This window comes from Microtus ochrogaster, chromosome 18 (genome assembly GCF_000317375.1).
Source record: "Microtus ochrogaster isolate Prairie Vole_2 chromosome 18, MicOch1.0, whole genome shotgun sequence".
Lineage (NCBI taxonomy): Eukaryota > Metazoa > Chordata > Mammalia > Rodentia > Cricetidae > Microtus > Microtus ochrogaster.
In genome coordinates this window covers 32,482,864-32,501,593 of record NC_022020.1, presented here as the reverse complement: position 1 = coordinate 32,501,593, position 18,730 = coordinate 32,482,864, and the positions used below count along the sequence as shown (strand labels likewise).

General features: G+C 45.1%; 1 protein-coding gene across 5 annotated transcripts in view; it reads left to right on the top strand.

The window, feature by feature from the left end:
• Mcc (MCC, WNT signaling pathway regulator) overlaps positions 1-18,730 on the top strand; it is a 279,416-nt gene that overhangs the window by 167,239 nt on the left and 93,447 nt on the right. For all 5 annotated transcript variants that reach the window (XM_026783515.1, XM_026783513.1, XM_026783516.1 and 2 more), the window contains exon 2: positions 13,109-13,222. Coding sequence is in view for 1 of the 5 variants with exons in the window: in XM_026783513.1 (XP_026639314.1) it covers positions 13,109-13,222 (114 nt within the window). In the remaining 4 variants the exon portion in view is untranslated. The remainder of the gene's footprint in view (positions 1-13,108; positions 13,223-18,730) is intronic.

Below are 18,730 nucleotides of genomic sequence, written 5' to 3'. Positions count from 1 at the left end.
GTCTCTAAATTGCCTCTTGTTGTCCGAAGAGCTACGATTAAAGAAATGAGGCGTTTTCTTTTCTAGACAGCCCTTCGGTTGTTCCTGCAAACACTCGTGCAGGAGAACCTGGTTGCAAAACTTTTTATTTTTCTTCTAGGGCAACTCACCTCAGAAAGCAACTGAAGCCTGCCCATGTGTCTTTCCGTGGGCACTGACATCTTTTGATCTTGTGCACTAAAAGCCTTAACTCTATACCTGAGCAGTCTAAAGGGGTCGGAATGAGAATATTCTTTTCTGGAAGCAGCCTTCATCTCTCCCCATCCATCTAAGCCGGACTGTTCCTAGGATGCTTGTCATTGCCTCTTCCAGGTGGGGGAATGACAACCAAGGTTTTGGAACAACTGGGCATTGGAAAGGACCTGTAAGGAAATGTGTTTCAAAGAGGCAGGTTTATTTTTTAGACCTTATTCTGTTCATTGCTTTTTTCCTTGTTTTTCATTTTCCTTCTGGGTTTCTTGGCTTCCTGAAGAATGGCTGTTGGTGTGGTATATATGGTGTTGCCATCTGCTGTGTTCTTCCCTCCCCTTTGGGTTTATTTCCTTCCCTCTTCCTCTCTTCCTCCTCTCTTCTCACCCATGAAAGTCAGACATAACACCAATCAGTGTCTCCTCTTCCTCTGGCTCTGAGACAGAGGGCGGTGACTCTGGGATGGGGACATCTCCAAAGTTTCTGTTACATAGGTACTGAGAGGCTCTGGAGCTGGGGATGGGGGTGAGGGGGCAAAGGGGGCTTGTCTTCAAGCCTTGTTTGCCCAGCTTACTGTGTCTACTGAGTCTCCTGCAGAATGTCACAGACGCTGTCGCAGCCCGGGCAGATGCTTCCTCCTGACCCAGTCTGCATTCAGCTTTGCACACTGTAAGGCATACAGTGCAGGCCAGGAAAGGAGCTTTGTGAGCAAGGTCATTGTAGCTCCAAGTTCTTCTGTCCTCAAATCCAGATCTATTTGCTCCGCCTCTACCCATTACGAGGGCTAGCACTACAGACAGATTTGCAAACTATGTATTTGCTGTTAGTTGTGCCTCCGTTCAGACTTGGACGGTTTTGCATACAGTGTATTGTAGAATTTCAACCTGCCACAGGTCAAAGCTTGATGTGTCTTATGATTTACACCACAGGCTTGTTATCGCCTTTGCTGTGAGGCAGGACCTCACTATGGAGCTCAGACTTGCTTCAAACTCAAAATCCCCCTCATCCTCCTGGGTGATGGGATTATAGACGTGCGCCACCATGCCTGGTTTATACTTATCTTCCAGCATATTTCAATGAAATATAGCTTATTTTTTTTAAAACAAGCTTTTTAAATGTGTGTATTTTTTTAAATCTTTTTTCATTGGTTATCATAGGGAACAAGTTCAGGTGTTTTGTTTTTGTTTCTAGTCTCCCCGCCCCCAGAAAGTGTCAAGGAACAGGGCACATGATGCAGTGGAATGAAACGAAATGGATGTGAAAATTCGCTTAGCATCTGGATTTATCTGGAAAAGGCACATTTTCAGCAAAATTTTTAGGTTTTACTCGTAGGTATGAATACCTTCGAACTCCCTAGTTGCCATGGTGATAAACATGTACAGTATAAATAAGCTAGAAATAGGCTTGACTGGGCTAGCCGTTGGCTTACTTCTGCACCAGGTGTGTGAAGTGCGTCACAAGAAAACTTGGTGGCGGCTTTTCCTGAAAAAGACGTGATAATCTTTGTACACTTTTGGTGAACATAAAATTGCCCCAAAGAATGTAATTCCTATAATAAGTCAGGTTCATTAATTTAAAAAATATTGGGTCCATGGGAAACTTTTGCATGATTTGAGGTTCCTCTAAGATGACCATTGAGAGACAGAAGTTGGTAGTGATAGATCCAGTTTCTCTGTCCCAAGAGAGGGGAAATAGACTCCAAAGAGTCCAGATATTTGATCCAGACATTCAGATTTAAGGCGTAGGTTCTCTTTATTTCTCTACACAAGCCGATTGACCTAGAGAAAGGGATGTTATGAGGTTGGCCTAGGGGAAGGGACGTTATGGCTTCGGGGCTCCATTGCTCAGAGTCTACGCCCAGCTCCATGACTCTCCTTCTCTGAGCCGTCAGCCCCTGGCCCTGCAGGTGTGTCACCGCCTCTGTTCTTGGCTGCCGCACACTGGGAGATAAAGTGTGATTTCTGTGCTCTGGTTGCTGTTAGGGGTCAGTCCCAGGACTGAATGAAAAGCAGCGGGACGGGTGCTGGTGTTGTACGGCCTCTGGTCGTCTGTCTCACACACAGAGAAACGCCCTCTCTCTCCTCTGGTCGCCCCCACCTTTTGCCCCAGTGCATGCTGGCGTAAAATGAGAGACCATCACACTGCAATGGATTCTGACAGGCTACACTCTGAACTCCCAGGCAAGACCACACTTGCGTGAACTCAGGGAAAGGAGAGTCCCCCCCTGTCTAGAACGGTCTCCCAGGAGAGTGATTCCAGAGCCCTGCCCACCTTCTGAGATGTAGCGAGCTTCCCTGTTGGGAAAGGCGTTTACAGTAAGCCCGAAACCTTCAAGCTGAAATGTAAAACCATTATCAGCTGCTGCATAGGCTGCTAGGACTTGGAGTCCACCCTGTGCTCGTCAGCTGGGGTGATTAATTTGTCCTCCCTTCCCCCACTTGAAGTAGAATAATCTCTTTCAGCTTTGGTATGCTTTCCCGGGAGCCCAGGATGAAGCTTGGTGTCGTGTATGTGCTCCCTCTGCATTGAGGGCTGATGAGCAGACTCACCGAATGGCTTCACATCCCTAATCCCACGTATCCGTCTCAGCATGAGCTTTGCGTGTAAGCCGTAATTTCACTAATGCTACCTCATAATCTGCGTCTCAGAACTTTGTCTCATGGTAACTCTTTGGGCGAGAAAAGACTTCTCCGGAATAGCAGATAAAAATTCTCCAAAGTCCTCTCAAACTGCTGTGTTGAGTCCTCTATCAAGTGATGGACAGTGTGAATCTCTTCAGAGGGAGGCTCGGTTTGAACAGTGTGAGCCCTTCTTTAATTGTTGTGACTGCAGTTTCTCCTCGCTGCTACCCTGAGACTCTCATTTGCTATCTTTATCGAGGTTGGAAGCATCCTATTTCTAAACAGCCTAGAATCATCTAGAATGCTTTAATATTTTCCTGCTCTCAGCAAATCAACTAAAGCAGCTTTAGGGGCCCCTTGCATTTGCATTCTAGTGCTGTGTCTAAGAGGAGGTCAGAGTGGGCAGAAAATCAAGGACTTCTTTCCTTGTGGCATGTTTTATCTGATGGTCAGGCTGGGGTTTGTGAGCTTCAGAAGATACACAGACTCCCCTCGCCCCATCCTCTGCTTTATTATTATTATTATTATTATTATTATTATTATTATTATTATTATTGTTATTATTATTATTATTTAAGAACTACAGGAGAATTAAGATTGCAAATGATCCTATGTGACTGGAGGACAGCCATGCCATTTCCAACGCTGTGTGAAGGACAAGTATCTTGTACGAGGCTCTGTCACCATGGTGGGCATGGGTCTGGGAGAAGCTTGCAGTGTTTGCCTACTGCTGCTGTTCTTGGCTCAAATTCAGGGCTTTGCCTTACTCAGGGAAAGTCACAAACAACCCATGCATCTGTGTGTGCGAAGGAATGGTCCTTTCCCCGAATGGGTACACTCCCCCACCACCACCACAGTGGGCGCTTACTAGGCTGTTTCTTCTCAGGGTGTTGGGGAGTGCTGTCACAGCAGAAGGGCAGAGGTTCAGGAGACCTCCCTGTGTCTTCTGTTGCCTTGCCTGTAGTCAGTGAGTTCTGCTACTATGCCTACTATACTCTATTAACTTCAGAGTTGGCCTGGGAACTCAGAAGAAGCTGGGGGCAGGGGGGCTGATGATTTTGTAAGAATGCACACTGGCAAGGCTGTAAATGATAAAATGTAAGTAAAGGGAAAGGGAGGCTCCATGCTGACAGTTAAAATAATGCTGAGCTGTTGCAAGCCTGTCCACACTGCTATTATGTTGCGGTTTCTAGATACAAAGTAGGAGGACGGGCTGGCTTCGCGGGAGCCGGGAGACGCAGTCCTTACAGGAAAGGGCCTGGAATGCTGTCTAGCCAGACGCCAACCACAGGCTTCTGTGGCTCACTTGCCCTGTGTTGCAGCTCTGGCAGCGTTGTCATTTGGCAAGTGATGGAGAAACACATAGGCCCTGGGCCGATTAGTGTTGGCAGATGGTGGTGGAGGGCGGGGGGTACCTGCTTCGGTGGGTGTGTGGCTCACTTGCGAGAACAAATGAATTCCAGGTCGAACAGCCTTTGTTTGGTTGTAGCATTTAGGCTGTCTTTACCCACATTACATAGAGCCCCCCTCACCCTCTTCAGGCACCATTGAAGCAAGACCAGTGAAGCTTGCTAGAGGAGTTTTATCTCCCTGGGTATACTGTATAGAGATTACATATAGGCTTATTTATATTCTCTAGAATGCTTTCTAAACAGGGACAAGAAAACAAAATATGTTCATGAGGGGGGAGGGGAACATGAAAAAGCTACCTGAACGCCACACGGAGATAACCTGGGAATGTGGCTTACATTTCAGGACCTTTTATCCCAGAATTACAAGTAGATATTTTAAGCAAAAAGTGTTCTTCATTAAACATATTATTTCACATAAACTACATTAAGTATATTTGTTCATAGAAAAAAACCTGCCAGCTATGTGCAACAGATGTGATCTATAGGTAGTGTAGGTAAGGAGAATGCATGTTCTTTCCTTTGAATTTTAATTTTTTTTCTTTATTTATTGAATAAATATTATCCTCCTCATCCACTGGATATTTTCCAGATTCCCGATGTTTCTGCCACCACAGAACCCTCATGGCAAAATCACTCACCCAAAACAGAAACGAGACCAAATTCATGATGTTAGGTACTATCAAGTTGTGGTAAAAAAAAATTAAATAAATAAATAAATAAATAAAAGAATAGAAAATTGTGTGACAGAGAGAAAACTCATCCCTGGTGGTCAGCAGTGGATAAGTGGAGATAAAAGAACCAAAGGAATGTATTAATCCTATAGGAAATAGTAACCTCCAAGTTATGGGGTTTGTGTGTTCCTACCAGAGCAGGAGTATGTCGGTGTGCGTGCACACATGGGCATGTGTCTGTCTGTCTGTTTGGCAGCCTGGTGCCCCATGCCTGTCGCACTGTCATCTGTGCCGCTCATCCCTTTTGTCTTTACTATCACGAGCAGACGTCCGTGTCCTAGATTACAATACAGTCGCGGTTTCCTTTTTCCGTTGTTGAGACACTGTCCGTGAAGCTCATTTTGAGGTTACTGGGTATGTTTTGAGTATCCCTCCCCCTCTGAAAGATGGGGGGGGGCGCAGGAAGTGGGGTGTGGACTGGGCATGGTAGGGTGACTCCTCTTCCCAGGTTCTGAAGGATTATTGTGCTTTGCTGTGCCTTCCTGCCTACCTGCTGGCCCAGTCACGACAGGGAGCTGCTCGTTGAATCCCCTGTGTTGAAAGGCGCAGTATAGATTACTGGGACTAGTGTGAGCTAGGCACCTGTGTGGAGACTCACTTTGATTGATTAATCGGGGATTGTGTAAACTGAGAGACAGCAGAGTGACCTTCCAAGTTCAATTTTGTCTTGACAACTCTTAGGGAATTTTTTTTTTTAAAAAAAGGAAGTCATGTGACCATGATGACCTTAGTGGTCAAGCAACGCTGCTAACTCATTGGCAGCTAGTTTCGTAGTCAAGAATCTCACCTGCAGCATTTTGTTCAACCCTCAGAGCTCTGTGTGCATGAACATTGTCCCCATTTTACAGGTGAGTAAAGTAAGGCTTCAAAAAGTAAAAGGTTCCTCATCTGTTCTTCTGCTTTTCCCATCATCTGTCCATACTCTGCTCTTCCCAGTCTTCTTCCTGTTGCGAGGTCAAGGTGACCTCGGTGGGCTGATACTGACTAGGTGAGGGTCATTTGAAAGGAGAGAAGACTTGAACCCCGAGCCTTTCCCGTTTTCTATCTGCTTGCTGTCACTGAGGCTGTTGGCACGGCTCCTTCGAGACAGGAGTTGAAAGTCTGTCTCCTCTCCCCTGGCCAACAGCTTTGGATTAGCTGTACCAGAGAGCTGGGAAGTGGCCTATCAGTCAGCATGCCTGGGGGAGGTCAAGCCAGCCAGGGCTTGCCTGTGCCCTGACTGGAATAGGAGCGTGTCCTGGCAGCAAGCCCTTGACAAGTATTTTATTCAAATGAAATAATGCATGTTAAGAGAGCTTTAAGAAGCTGGGAATACATTTGCAATAATTGTCCTGAATCCTCAAGGAGTCACCATTGTAGCTGTGCCTGTGCTTTGAAAGTCAAAAACTACCTCTAGCTGCACATGAAGCACACACAAGCCCTGAGCTGCATGCGAAGCCCCGTGTGTGTGTGTGTGTGTGTGTGTGTGTGTGTGTGTGTGTAGTGTGGCCGAAGCCCCGTGTGTGTGTGTGTGTGTGTGTGTGTGTGTGTGTGTGTGTGTGTACGTGTGCAGATGTGCAAACACATGCTCTCCAGATCTTCACCTGCTTTTCCCAAGAAAAGTCATTGTTCTCCTTCCACAACACCAGGGTCCTTCCGAGTGCTTCAGCCATCACTGTAAGCCTACATTGGCCCATTCGGATCTGTGGCATGTATTGACTATTGCACCATTAAAAGTACTTGGTTTTCTCTAGAATGGGGAATTCAATACCTGCTAAATTGGATCGATATAAAAATTTACGAACATTGCAGTCCTTGTTGAGGAACTTGTTACTCAACGTCCGTGTGATTCTCTGCGGGGGTTTCTGCCCCAGGGATCACATCCGTATTTAGTGTGTGCTGAAATATTCATGTTCCCTGATTAGCTGGGCTTAATTGCCGGATCCTCGTTCCCTCCATGGTGTGTCATTAGGGCGCAGCCACCTTGCAATGTTAGCAGGGACAGCCAGTCTATTGCGGTATTTTTATTTTGTATGAATGTGTTTCCAAAACTCTTTGTACATCACTTAATTTTGTGTTGTCATAAAAATTAAACAAGTCAAAATTTGTGTAGTGGAAAACATTGTTGCTAATATTTAATAGTTATAGAGTATTACACAGTACATTTAAAGAATATATATATTCCACTGTTCAGACTTTTTTATATTTCAATATCAAATGGTGAAAATAATCATTATTTAAGAAGAACAATTGTTTGTAAGGATGTGGTTTTACAGGGATCTGGGGACACTGGTATGGATGCCTGCCTTCACAGGTGGTATCCGGACCTTGGACTGGTGACTTGGCACCACCAGCTGTGTAATACACCCTTACCTAATGGTGTCCTGGTGCTTCCATGATGAAGGGGCTTTCCGAGAACTGAATTTCAGCTGAGGTTCGGAAAGTAACTCAGAGGCCATTGGCCTGTCAAGGGAATTGGCAGGAAAATTGAAAAGAGAAAAAGCTACTGCATTCGGAGTTGACTAAGGGCAGCAGAAAGTGATTTGCTTGCAGTGTGCAATCTTGTAGATGATGCTTAATGAGTTTTAAGTTTCAAGACTGAACAGCCTTTCTCAGACTCCGACCCAGCAGGTGCCCCTAGCTGGAATCCTAACAGCAAATAGGAAGCCACCAAATGGGCCTGATTGTATCCATCTGGCAGAGAGCACTGCCCTTGTGCCAGGGATTTTGTTCTTTGTGTGTCTGAATCAGAGCTCCTGCCGCGTGGAGGGTCTAGGAGGGGTAGCTGAATGAGGCTGCTTTCCGGCGCACTTTGTCCCTGCCCCTTGCAAGGACAGCTGGGACATGTGCGATCATTCACTACCCACAGAGATAGGACATACAAAGCAATGTGCAGCCAGGTTAAAGCCTGGAGGAGTCTTAGAGACATGGCACTATAAACCCATCCTCAAAGCCTTAGAACAAGAGTATTAGAAGGCAGGGAGAGATGCAGATCCACAATCAGCTAAGTGTTCCATCAGCACCACAGAAAGGCTCACCTTTCCCTCCCTGCTTTTGCCTGAGGGTGCCACAGATCTTGGCACTACACCACCAGTACAGATATTTCTTCTCTACCCAACCACATGAATGTACAAGAACATTCATATTTAGGTGTTCCAAAGGCAAGAGAGCAATGACACACCAAGTCTGGAGCTTCCATGAGGCACACAGTGGAGTAGACATGAAGCTAGCTTATCTGTCTAGCTTAGCTAGCTGCCCTTGGGCCGTCTTCCTACCCAGCCTCCACACTTCAATTTCCTCAATGTCTGAAGAAGGGATGATGTCTGCCACTGAGCATCACCATGTGGGGATTAAATGAGATGCTGTATGCAGTGTGTTTGGTAGAATACGATGACGTGTGGAAAGAGAACATTCTGCCAACAGTGTGTGTTCAGCCAATGTTGCACTTGTTTTTTACCCTTGAATGAAGAGGTCACTGTGTAAAAGAAAGAGTTGGCATTATCTATCGTCTTCCATAAAATGTAAGACCAAAGTGTGTCATTATATGGAGGACTGAGGCAGAATGAGGACAGTATAGAATTTGTATATGGAAGTTTCCCTGTCCCAACTGCCTGCTCCCAAACAACTGACACAGAGACTTAATGTAAATTATAAACGCTTGGCCAATAGCTCAGGGTTATTACTAACTAGCTCTTACATTTTAAGTTAACCTGTATTTTTTATCTATGCTCTGCCATGTAGCAGTACCTTTATTAATATCATTTCCTGCTCTCTCTGTGTGTCAGCTGGCGACTCCAGATTCTGCCCCCTTTCCTCCCAGCATTCCCCTAGTCTGTCTCTCCTGCCTAACCTTGTTCTATCCAACTATTGGGTAGTCAGCTTCTTTATTAAACCAATCACAGTAACATATATAGTCACACATTGTAAAGGAATAGTCCACAGCAGAGATTCCCTTATCCCACAGTAGAACAGAAGCAGAGGCATCCTGGGAATGAATGACACAGCTTATACAAACACCTCCTGAGACAAATAGGTACAGGAGGAAGGACAGCACCCTCAAAGTGCTCCCTGGATGAGGTCACCCACACAGGGCAGGAAGACCAGCACAGCCTATGGTAGGGAGTGCCTAGTGGTACCCATACTGAAAAGAGATGCTTCACATGACACAGTCCTCCATCCCTGCCATGTTGCTGGAGGCTTTGATCCTTCAATGACTGGGCTGTCCAAAGGCCTACGTCCCAGGAGAATGAGCCAAGTGACAGAGGTAGAGTTTAACAGCTTAGACACAAGCACTGGAGGATGATGATGATGATGATGATGATGATGATGATGATGATGATGATGATGATGATGATGATGGTCATATTGTGTTGTATCAGAGAATACCTGCTTAGCTCAACAGAGCGGGCTTTAGTTTGCCCCTTATTGTTAATAAAAAGCAGAATGGAGGCAAGTGCTCCCAGAGGCCACTCATCGCCTTGTAGGGCTGATGGATTCTAAGGGCATTTTAGAGAGCATGATACCCTTTGTCTCCTGCCGATAATATACGGGGCTGCGTATCTGCTTAGCATGGAAAAACCTCCAGGAGAGTCGGTCTGCTTAGTCCTCACTGTGTCCTGGAGCTGGACACCTTAGCTGCCTCATCCTTACTCAAGGAACAGACTGTCCAAAAATACCAACTACCTAGCTTGACTATTCCCCTGTTGCCAAATGTCCAGGTGGTATAGCTGCATTTGGGTGCCCGCGGCACAGAGTCAACAACCTAGAGAACTGGGACTTTTCCTCCTAGAGACATGAGAATGTATGCATTTGTCACCTGTGTGTTCTAAATCCGAATGTATATAGACAGTGACAAGGTTCCATGCCAGCTTCACAGACAGGACTATTGAGATGGCCCAGAAGGTAAAAGCACTTGTCACACAAACCTGGAAACACAAGTTCAATGCCCAGAACCCACAGTGGATAGAGAAGACTAATCCTTCGTGTTTTCCTCTGTCTGACCTTTGCACCCATGTGGGCCACCACATGTGCTCACCCTAACTCATACAGGCCCAAATAATAAGATGATGATGATGATAAGATAATAATAATCCATTAAGTAAAAATGTTTAAAAATTCACAGAGATCTAAGAGACGACATTCAAAGCCTTTTGACTTGGTGGAATTCAGGACTGGGCTGCCTGTGCCAGCATCGAGCACATAGAAGCTTCTCTCTCCCTGCTAACTTTAAACTTGACAGACAAACAGGCATGCACATGTGTTGAGAGCTCCCCAGGACTGTGGGGGGCGGGCAGGGGACCGCCTGTTGGCAGTGCTGCCTTCTGCGCTTTTGTTGAGAAATGGTCAACAGTGAGCTCATTTTTTTCTCTCTTCCTTCCATCAAAAGGGCCAGAGGACTGAGACAATAAAGAAACAGCCTGTTTCAGTTATTATTCTCTTTCTGGACTTTTTATTGTCTTCTTAATACAAAAATAACTCCCTTTAAAAATATCCACTGAATTAAAAATACTGAAAACAATTTCGAGCCACCCAGAGCCCGCTGGGTGTCCATTAGAATGCCTTTTCCAATTTATCGTTCGAGTTGCATTTCGTTTCTCTCATCATCATGCATGTAAACTCCTTTTAAGCGAAGTTTTTGCCCATGGAAAACTCATGCAGATTACTGTCATGCAGTCTAGGGTATGGCAGTATGCTGGGCTATGCTTTGCGGTGCTAGGCGCTCTGTGCAGCCTTTAGAAAGTGATTCAGGCTTGCAGTTGCCCCAGCTGAGCACTGTGGTCCTTGCCTCGCTCTCAGACATCCCATCCTCGTGACACACCCATGTGTGACATCCCATGGGGTCACAGAGCTAATATCCATCACAGATGTTTGTTAACTTGGAGGCACATAGATCTTAGCATGCTGAACACATTCTTATGTACCCGCCTTTTCATATTTGTTTGTCCTGAAATTCAGGAGACTCTTTGGGACCTGTCTGCCCCCTTCATTGAGAAGCATCTTCCATCTGGAGAAGCACAGAGCTGCCCTGTGCACATGCTATGGTCCAGCAGTCCCGCCGAGAGTGTGATCCTATTATGTACCCTTCTGGTGTGGCTGTGGTGGAAGTAGCCACTCTGTCTCCTCCTATGGCATAATTCGTAATGTTGGGTCTGCAATATTCTATGCCAGCTTTGCCCTTCCAAGTCCTGCAGACATCCCAAGATGTAAGCCCCAGTGAGCTAGGTAGAAGCTGACCAGGCTCTCGGAATTGACCCTTGTGTCTGTACCTGGGTCTTTTTAAGTGTGTGTCAGGTCCTGATGTGTTTCATGATCCCCACCAGGCATTAGGTGGTGTATGTTCTCCTAGGACCAACCGATCAAGTGGCATGCTAGTGCCAGTGCTGTGGAACTAAGGCAACAGCCCCAGCCATGGAAGGGACTGAACCTTTCTCTTCACCAAACTGTAAACAAACAAATCTCAGAAAGATTGTACAGCGGGAGCACAGTGGTATTTGTACTGAGAAAGCGTCACATAAACCTTGTATCTCAACAGCAGAGTGACCTTTTCTGAGGGGCCCTAGCCCTACTCCAGACGCAAATACCACCAGATTGCTTGGCATTTCCTTTTTAAATTTCAAGCGTTCCTGGTTTCAAATCAGCGATTGATCTGTTGGTTTGTAGCCTGTGTACAATTAAGTTAGTCACACTGCTGTTGGAGTCTAAGGAACCCAAGTGCTTTGAAGCTACTGCCCACCTCCAACACATCAAGCAGGGGGCAGGGAGAGTGGTCTCCCAGCGCTAAAACGCTAGTGATCTTGTGCTTTGAATTGTGCACTGCCATGCCAGGCCATCCTCCAGGAACGCATCTGTTTCCGTCTCAGCTCACATTAAGTCCGCGGGGAAGCTACAGAGCGGCTATGTGAGGGAGCATCTGTTATGATTCCATTTCTAGGGTGCAGCACACTGCAGGGTGCAGAGGTGAGCAGCCTGAGTTACCTACTAGGCTGCACAGGAAGGCAGGTATCCGCAGTTCCTGGGCAGGCAAAGGCTCCCGAGGTGGGTGTAGAGACGGTGTGGTGAATGTGTTTTGTAGTCTTCATATCTCTGGCCTCGAGAGTCACAGAAGCCCCAAGTGGGGGCAGGAGCCTATGCAGCCAAATTCTGTATTCAGAATGCAAAGTTGTTCAGATTCTGGTCATAATGCTTAGCTCTCCACTATTAAAATCTCCTGAGGAACTTTCTTTCCAGCTTCTGTTAACCTGAGCAAGATGGCTGGGGAATGGTGTCTGGGTGGATGGAGGTTCGCTCTTTGGTGCACAACGTAGCATCAGGACTCTGATTGTGTTTATCAGTCTATTAGTTTAGAAAGAATCTACCCAGTCAATCAAGGCTATCTGGCAGGTGACGAGGAAGGAGTTAATAGCAAGAAAATTAACAACTGGAAGAAGAGCTAACTCATAAAACCAGCTCTTCCTTTCTTTGAACTGATGGGAAGTCAAGGTGCCTACATGTTAAGCAAGTGCTCCACCACTGAGCTATATCCTCCCCCAGTCGTCATCTGTCCCTCCCTTCCCCCAGCTCTTCTCTGTGTCTTTTGTGTCCTTCCTTCCTTCCTTCCTTCCTTCCTTCCTTCCTTCCTTCCTTCCTTCCTTCCTTCCTCTCTTTTTTTCTTCCTACCCCTCTCTTTCTCTTATCCTTTTTTTGGGGGGCGGGGGGGCTTTGTTTTGTTTTGTTCCAGACAGGATTTCCTAAGGTAGTCCAGGCTGGCTTCCAACTTCAGATCCTCCTGCTTCAGCCTTCTGCTCAGGCTGCAGTCCTTGTGCTTTAGAGTTAGGCGGCCCCTTCATGCTGTCGCTATCACACTTACTCAGGAAAAGCCTTTCGAATAAAAGAGCTGTGCTCTCTACCCTGAACTTACCATCTAATTGCGGGTCTACCCCACACAGGAATGACTTTCCCCGCTATATCTACAGTGGCTATATAACCAGCTCACCTGAGACCCTGACTTACGTGTGTTGTTCCTGAGATTGATGCACTCCCATTTTCCCAGTCCCCTTTAGGGTAATAGATTTTTTTTTTCCTACATAGCTATGCTAATTGGAGGAAGGGAAGGAAATGAGCTTGTCTAACCATGGGTCCTTTCCTTCTGCCACCACAGCTCCACTTGGCAGCCCTGGCATCGCTCAAGGGAGACATAGTAGAGCTGAATAAACGTCTGCAGCAAACAGAGCGGGAACGAGATCTGCTGGAAAAGAAGTTGGCCAAGGCGCAGGTAAGGGACCTGGATGGGTGTGTGTTTGTCTAACTTCTTTGTTTAACAGTAAATGTGTGTGTGTGTGTGTGTGTGTGTGTGTGTGTGTGTGTGTGTGTAAATTTCAACAAAACATATGTGAATTTAGTGAGCACAGGTTCTAGGTGGGCTGCTAAAAACAAAAGAAAGAAAAACAAACCCCAGTATAAACTAGATGGCTTAACTAGTTAACAAATCTTTGTGTTATGGATGCTGGACATCATGGCACCTGGCAGTTTGGTTCGTAGTGAGGCTAGCTCCCCCACTAGGTCCACAGATGGTGGAGAGAATGAAGCTATCTCTCATTTCTCTGTATATCAGAGCACTAATCTGTGCTCGAGGGCTACGCCCTCTTTAATCATTTCCCCTAAGCCCCACCTCCTCCTATGGTCACATTGGAAGCCTAGTAGAATTCAGCACTTGAGGGCTGGACACAAGTGTTGTTGGTTATTTTTGCTCTTACTCTCTTGCCTTTCAGGGAAGGGGCAAGACCCAGCTCCCAAATAAATCACACATGGAGGCTTATTCTTAATTAGGAATGCCTGGCCTTAACTTGGCTTGTTTCTAGCCAGTTTTTCTTAACTTAAATTATCCCAACTACCTTTTGCCTCTGGAGTTTTTTCCTTTTCTTACATCTGTGTATCTTTTACTCTTACTCCACGGCTGGCTGGGTGGCTGGCCCCTGACATCCTCCTCCCCTTGTTTTCTCATTGCACCTTCCTCCTGCTAATTTCTCCTCTCCACCTGCCAGCCCCACCAATTCTTGCTCCTGCCTTGCTATTGGCCATTCAGCTCTTCCTTAGGACCCTCAGGTGTCTTAGACAGGCAAAGAATTTCAGCTTCACCGAGTCAAGCAAAGCAATATAAACAAAAGTACCACACCTTCAAATAATATTCCCCAACACACAAACGCACTTCATAGCATCCTTACCCCCACTGCGCACACAAGTCAGGAAACAGTCTGCCGGCCACTCAACACCTCCTTCTGTCCCTCTCTAATCGCTCTGCTCCCCTAACTGTAAACCTCACCTCTGTAATGACTTTTCTATTAAAATTAATTTCTGCTACTTTAAAGTGTACCACTCACACTTGCATCCAGAGATGGAAGGGTTTAATCTTTAAAAAAAAATAAAAATAAAAATAATTTTGTTCTAATGAATTCATATAAAATCAGGATACAGTTGGTATAAGGCAGCCATTCAAACTCCATCCCAGACTCCAGTGAAATTCTATCTAGCTAGGTTGGCCCTTTTAAAACCTAAGATTTTACTCCTCCAATATTAATTATGCTTTTATTCACTTATCCAGTACATGAAAAATCTACATGGGGCTGAAACTAGAAAGCAATCCCTTTATATCTTTCCTCATGATTGATGTGCCTTTTGCCGGCATTTTGTCCTTCCTTACTACATTATATTACCCTCTGTTCTGTTTCCTTTCTGAATGTCCACATACGCGCACACATGCACACAAACACACACGCACGCCCCTGCTTACCTATATTCCTGTGTTCTAGGCTAGGCTCTGCATTTGAGGGACAACATGTGGATTTTTTTTTCTTTCTACATTTGGGTGAGCTTGATTAACATAATTTTTCAGTTCATCCATTTTCCTACGAATTTCATTTTTCCTTACAGCTGAATACTATCATGTTTTGTCGGGTTTAATCTCACTCATTTACAAAGTAGGCATTCCCTTTAAATACTTAGGCTAGAAAGCCTTATTCTCCATGCCTTGTTTGCTTTTTAATAATGATTTTTTTAAGTGTGGGCATTGCGCTTGGCTAACCACACCTGTTTGTGACTGCACCACTCATGGTATAGTTCAACCCATCCTGCCTCTCCTGCCATCCACAGTTGAGGTCCCTTGGCAAAGCTGTGAGATCTACCCTTTCACCGGCAAACAGGCAGTGTCCTGCCCCCTTGCTGACCTTTCTTGGATGTTAGCAACTGTTGATATGTAATATCTAGGGCGGTGGTTCTCAACCTTTCTAATGGTATGACCTTTTAGCATGGTTCCTCATGTAGTGGTGACCTCCCAACCATAAAATTATTTTGCTGCTACTTCAAAACTGTAATTTTGCCAGTTATGAGTCCTCATATAAATAATCTGATATGCAGAATACCTGACATGCAACCCCTATGAAAAGGTTATTCAATCCTGCAAAGGGGTCATGACCCACAGGTTGACAATCACCGGCCTAGGTGTATTACTGCATTAGGACTTGAAATGTGTGACATTCTAGTTCAATTATCCCAAGGTTACTGCTGGGGGTGCTTTTACTGGGAAATTTCCCACCTGCTGTTTGTTCAAACAGGGTGCACCTCAAAGGGGAAACATAAAACAAGCCCCCTGAACCCTGTCATTTGTTTAACCTTTGTCAGGATGACACATTGATTTCATCGTGATGCTCTGAAAACGCTCTCTTGTTTTTTAATATTGTTAGGAATTTGTGCATTTGAATATATTTGAATTTCAATCTGCTGTAATTATTTTCCTTATGAAAGCTCCAGCGGCACTATTTTTAGCCAAGTAGAGCCCTAGGTTCCTTATGAGTCTTATGCATGTGCTGAATAGCCAGGCCAGACAGCCAGAGTACATTTAATGTCCCCAAAACAAGAAGTGGCCATTCTCAAAGCAGCCACACTTTTTCCAAGCAGACAGTATTTCCAAACCATTGTCTGGGAACTTGGGATGCTTGATGCTTTTCGGTTGCTCATTGTATTGTGCCTCTTTTGTGGATAGAATCAGGAAACTATTTTTATTAACCAATGTGCATATGTATGTATTAAATGGACCTTGTATTTGTCCCTCCATTGCAAGTTCAGACTGTGTCAGGTGCTTGCTTGAGCCCTGTTTTGCAATCCCACTTGTTTCACCTATGGGATGTTAGAATATTCCATAACCATTCATCTGCTTTATTCCCCACTACATACAAACAGTCCCGGAATAGCGATCCCACTATAGCTAACAATTATTGAGAAATTCTTCAAATACTTTCTCTTTAAGTCATTTAGGCATTTGAAACTAATATTCCCTAGTTTTTTTTTTATATTAGTGTCTTCCAATTTATAGTTAGATCCCTCTGAGCAGACTCATAGAAATAGTCCCCCTCAAAGTTCTTGAGTGCCGATAACAGTGTGTCTGTACCTGTCCTTCTGGGAGTCAGCTTGCTGGGCTCAAGGCCCATAGCTCATCTGTTCCTCCTTGAATGTGCTGATGTCTTGCTGTCTCAGGCACAGGAAGCTGCTGTGGCATGTGACGACCACATGTTCTCAAAGTTCTTTATCTAGATGAGTGATTCTCAATCTGGGGGTTGTGATTCCCCCACCCCCAAAGGTCACATATCAGATATCCTGCATATCAGATATTTACATCGTCATGGTATCAAAATTACAGTTATGAAGTAGCAACAAAAATAATTTTGTGGTCGGGGGTCCCACAACATGAGGAATGGCCGCAGCATTGGGAAGGCTGGGAACCTCTGCTCTAGATATTCACAGGGTTCTTTCATCTTCTTTCCTTCCTTTTAATCAATTCTTTTTCCTTCTCCCTTTGCAGAATTTTTACCAGATTTAGTCTTCATCCTTTTGTTTGATAATCATGTTTGCTCTGTATTCTTTTGATTATATTTGATTTTTTTTATTTCAAGGAAGTGATGGCTTTAGATTGTGTGTGTGGATATTTTGCCTGCATGTAGGTATGTGCACCAAGTCCAGGCCCAGCTCCCGAGGTGGTCAGCAGAGAGCACTGGGGCCCCTGGGACTAGAATTACACACGGTCGTGAGCTGCTGTGTGGTGCTAGGAATAGAATCTGATCTCTAGCGGTCAGTGATCTTAACACCTGAGCCATCTCTCTAGTTCCTATTTTGGGGAAGTTTTTAATAACCTCGTTTCTGACTTTTTCTGATTGTGAATTGTATGCATTTATGCCTCACACCTGTTTCTTAGATCTTTCATTGATTTTAAAACTGGCTATTGTTTGGGTTTTCTCTGTGTGGGGAACATTAATTCATTGTGTCGAGTATTTTTTACAATTAATGGAAAGAATATTGGGCTGTTTTTTTTTCTTGTACGGAATTTGACCTCAATATTTTGCTAGGTTTTGCTTTGATGTGATGTGAAAGACCTGCTCCTTGGTCTTTTCTTTATTTACCTACTTCTAAAGACTTTTTAAAACATTTTTTTAATTGAGTGTGTGTGTACGCATGCGTGCATAGGCCAGCGGAGGGTGTCAGATCTTTTGAAGCTGGAGTTACAGGCTCTTCCAAGCTTCCTGATGTAGGTCCTGGGAAGCATACTAGGCTCTTTCGCAGGAGCCATCCACACCTGTAACTGCGGAGTCATCAGCTGGAACTTTTAGGAATGGGGGGGAGGGTTATGAAGGTGGTTTAAGATCAGAGCACGTGTGACAGCCCCTTCTCTACCTTCCTGGCTCTGTGCCTCAGTTTCATTATGTCTGGAACTTTTCTTTTCCTCTATCATCTCCATCCTGATCTATTGGGTGCTGCCCTGAGGTTTTTCTTGCTCTAGAGGGGAACTCTGGGAACCAGTCTTTACAGTTCACAGGGTCTAGACTGCCTTGGCCTTCATATCTCGAGACAGGCTTCTCCTACCTCGCACCCTGGCATCAACCAACACAGCCCTCCTGGGTTTACCTGTTTCCTTAGGCTTTTCCTGTGAACGCCTATTGGAATTTTCCGCTTATTAGACTCACTCTTGAGTCTAATGAGTCAACACGGGCACCATCAGATCGAGCAGTGATGTTGGTCCATTCCTATCTGCTTTGATCTTGTTTTTTAAAGTGACACTAAGTCAAAGTTTTTAAGCTGCTGTATAAGTAAATACATGCTCAGTTTATTTTTTTTTTTAGTGTGGTAATCCAAAGCATTAAAAACATGAAATAAAAACCCACCAAGTTTATTTTTAAAAAGCCATTTTAAACATTCAGCTTGCCAGGCTTGGGGTGGTGCAGACTTCTAATCCTAGCTACTTGGGAGGGTGAGGTAGGAGAATTACAAGTTCAGTGTCTGCTTGAGATACAGGGAGAGCTCAAGGCCAGCCTGGACAACTTAATGATCCTTTGTCTCAAAAGGTTAAAAAAGGTCTGTGTTGAACCTCACAGTGGCTTAGCACACACAAGCCCCAGCTTCGTTTCAGTGGCAGACTATTTATGATGGGGGGATGAAGACAGATGGTACCCTATAGCCCAGGTGGGTCTCCATCCTGAGGCAATCCTCCTGCCTCGGTGTCTCAAGTCCTGGGATTACAGGCCTTTGCTACCACACCTGGCTATTTTTCAAGTATGTCCTATTACTATCAAATCACTTTTGTAGTCAGAAAGGAAACAGCAGAAGAGAACTTTACAGCTAGGGAAAACGAAAACAGTTTTTGGTTTTGTCTTAGTCACCATTCTGGAAGGCCTTGGAAAGTTTTAGGGAAGTCTCACGTCTCAGGATCACAAGAGGTTTGACCCTGGTGGAGGGCGAA